Below are 2,373 nucleotides of genomic sequence, written 5' to 3' on the forward strand. Positions count from 1 at the left end.
TTATGAAGCCATAAAACCTCCACCTCCAACTCTACATCCACCTCCATCACCACTACCATCATAACCCCACCACCACTTCCACCTCCACAAACACCTCCATTTACTCCACCACAACCACACCACCACCTCCACCACCATCACCACCACAACACAACACAACACACGGCTACACTACTATGAGAAAGGAAAAAGGAGAAAAGAGAGTGTACCTAGGATGGCGTGGACGGACTGGCGGGCCGCCGAGCGAGGTGTGGTCGACGACGTGCGAGGATGGCTGGGCGTCAGGGATGGGTTGGTTGGCGGCGCTTCCTCCTCCTCCTCTCCTTCTCCTTCTCCTTCTTCCCCCTCTTCCTTCCTCCTTCCTCTCCTTCCTCCTCTTCTCCGACCGGTCGGGGCAAGGGGCCGAGGCCGAGGATGGCGGCAAGGGGCCGGGGCCAGGGGTGGAGGCGCGGCGGGGCCGAACCGGGGTGGCGACACGACAGCGTGGCGGCGCCAGGACGGGGCTGAGGCGGCGCGCCGGGGCAAGGCCGGGCGGCGTGGCGGGGCATGGACGGGGCCGGGGCCGGGCGGCGCGGCGCCGAGGCAGGGCCGGGCGGTGCGGCAGGGCACGGCCGGGGCCGGGGCTGGGCGGCGCGGCAGCCGGTGCAGGGCCGGGCGGCGGGCGCGGCCGGGGCCCGGGGCCGGCCGGCGCGGCGGGGGGCACGGCCGGGGCGCGGTGTGATGGTGGCGGCGGGCGGGGCCGGATCGTGGGCGGCGCCATGACGGGATCCGAGGGGGCGCGCCGGGGCAGGGCTGGGGCCGAGGGGGCGCGCCAGGGCAGGGGCCGGGCGAGGCGGCGCGGCGGCGGGCGAGGGCGCAGGCCGAGGCCCGCGTGCGGCGGTGGCAAGCGCTGCGCGGTGCGTGCGACGGCGGTGGGCTCGGGCGTGCTCGCATGTGTGTGTGAGTGGTGTGTGCGCAGGCAGTTTGGGTGGTGGGCCGCGCGCTTTGTCGAGTGCCAGCACTCGGGAAAGACCTGCCATGTTGGCTGGCTCGGGGGGCCACCAGGCCGGCTTGCCTTGCCGAGTGCCACGTGGTCGGCACTCAGGCAAAGGACCTCTTTGCCGAGTGCTAGACCTAGCACTCGGAAAATAATATTTTTTTTGTTTCGGCTGCCAGTTTTTTTGTGAAGCATTCCTACAGTACCATGATCAACATGTTCAAATTTGGCACATTTTTAAGTACATTTTGCTATATTTTTCACTTTATTTCGATTTGTTGAATTTTTCCGGAAAATGTAGGTTTGAACTGCGGGTGCATCGAATATTCGATTTGAATGATTCAAAAAATGATATTCTTGTTTTTTAGTGTAAAGTTAGGCCAAATCCATGAACTAATCCAAAATTTCGATCAACGTGCGCATAGAGCAACGCCACCATCTTCCGTGCGGGCGGTTTTTTAATTCTAAAAAATGCAAACGAATTCCGAAAATCGCGAAACTTGTCGAGATGTCATGATATCGTTTGCGTATGCTGTGGTCAAAATTTGAAAAAGTTTCGAGCACGTTGCACGTACGATGTGTATTGATTATTATGTATTTGTGTCATAATTTTTTCAACATTGTATATTTGTAAGGCTTTATTATGTGTCCATATTATACAATTTGAGATTGTTTTAAGATCTTTGTATAATGACTTAGAATTAATAAAGCTCCTCTTAAGTCCTGTACCCTAGTGGTTATAAGAGCGTCAGTTGCACCTTAGGTCCTTGGTTCGACTGCACCTCAGGTCCTTGGTTCGACTTCTTGTGGGAGCGAATTTTCCAGGATTTAAGGGCGTTGTGTTTTTAGTGGTAGGCGACGTTTCCGTCGTCAATTTCGAGGATTTGCCCACCCAGTCTTCAAAGATAATCATAGAAGTAGAGTTTGCGTACGTGTCTTCGTAGGGGTAAGTGTGCGTGCGTTGTGAGTGTCGGCGTTATACCGTGTAATTCAGGAAAAAAAAACTTTGCTCCATGTTTGAGTAAAGTGCTAGTTAGTTTGTTAGTTTTTTCTTGTGTGTAAAGTTATTCGTTAGTTAGTTAGGAACACAGGGGCGTCGCCGTCGCATATGAGTCTTCATCAGGGCACGTTCCCGCCATCAACTTTTGTGTGCGCCACACATGCCCACGTGTGCCTGCGTCCCTAGTTGCTGCCCCGGCAGCGTGCTTGTCGTGCGCTGGCCCGTGGAAGGGTCAAGGGAAAGCAGCGCCGCGCGCACGCCGAGTCACCCGCAAGGTTTCGCTGACGGGGATAGCCGCTGATGCTCTAGTGTCGATAAGCAACCTGTGGCTCAACATGCCCAGAAACAAAAACAAAAAAAACTGCAGTTTCTCTGAACATTATTGTTATTGTTGTTG

At 56.0% G+C, this 2,373-nt stretch overlaps 1 protein-coding gene across 1 annotated transcript; it reads left to right on the forward strand.

The window, feature by feature from the left end:
- The first annotated feature begins 287 nt into the window (after positions 1–287).
- LOC136488579 (glycine-rich cell wall structural protein 1-like) lies at positions 288–1,312 on the forward strand. Its single transcript, XM_066485466.1, has 2 exons — positions 288–933; positions 1,278–1,312. The coding sequence occupies exons 1-2, from the start codon at positions 288–290 to the stop codon at positions 1,310–1,312; spliced, it is 681 nt and encodes a 226-aa protein (XP_066341563.1).
- Positions 1,313–2,373: the final 1,061 nt, after the last annotated feature.

The sequence above is a fragment of the Miscanthus floridulus genome, chromosome 10 (genome assembly GCF_019320115.1).
Source record: "Miscanthus floridulus cultivar M001 chromosome 10, ASM1932011v1, whole genome shotgun sequence".
Lineage (NCBI taxonomy): Eukaryota > Viridiplantae > Streptophyta > Magnoliopsida > Poales > Poaceae > Miscanthus > Miscanthus floridulus.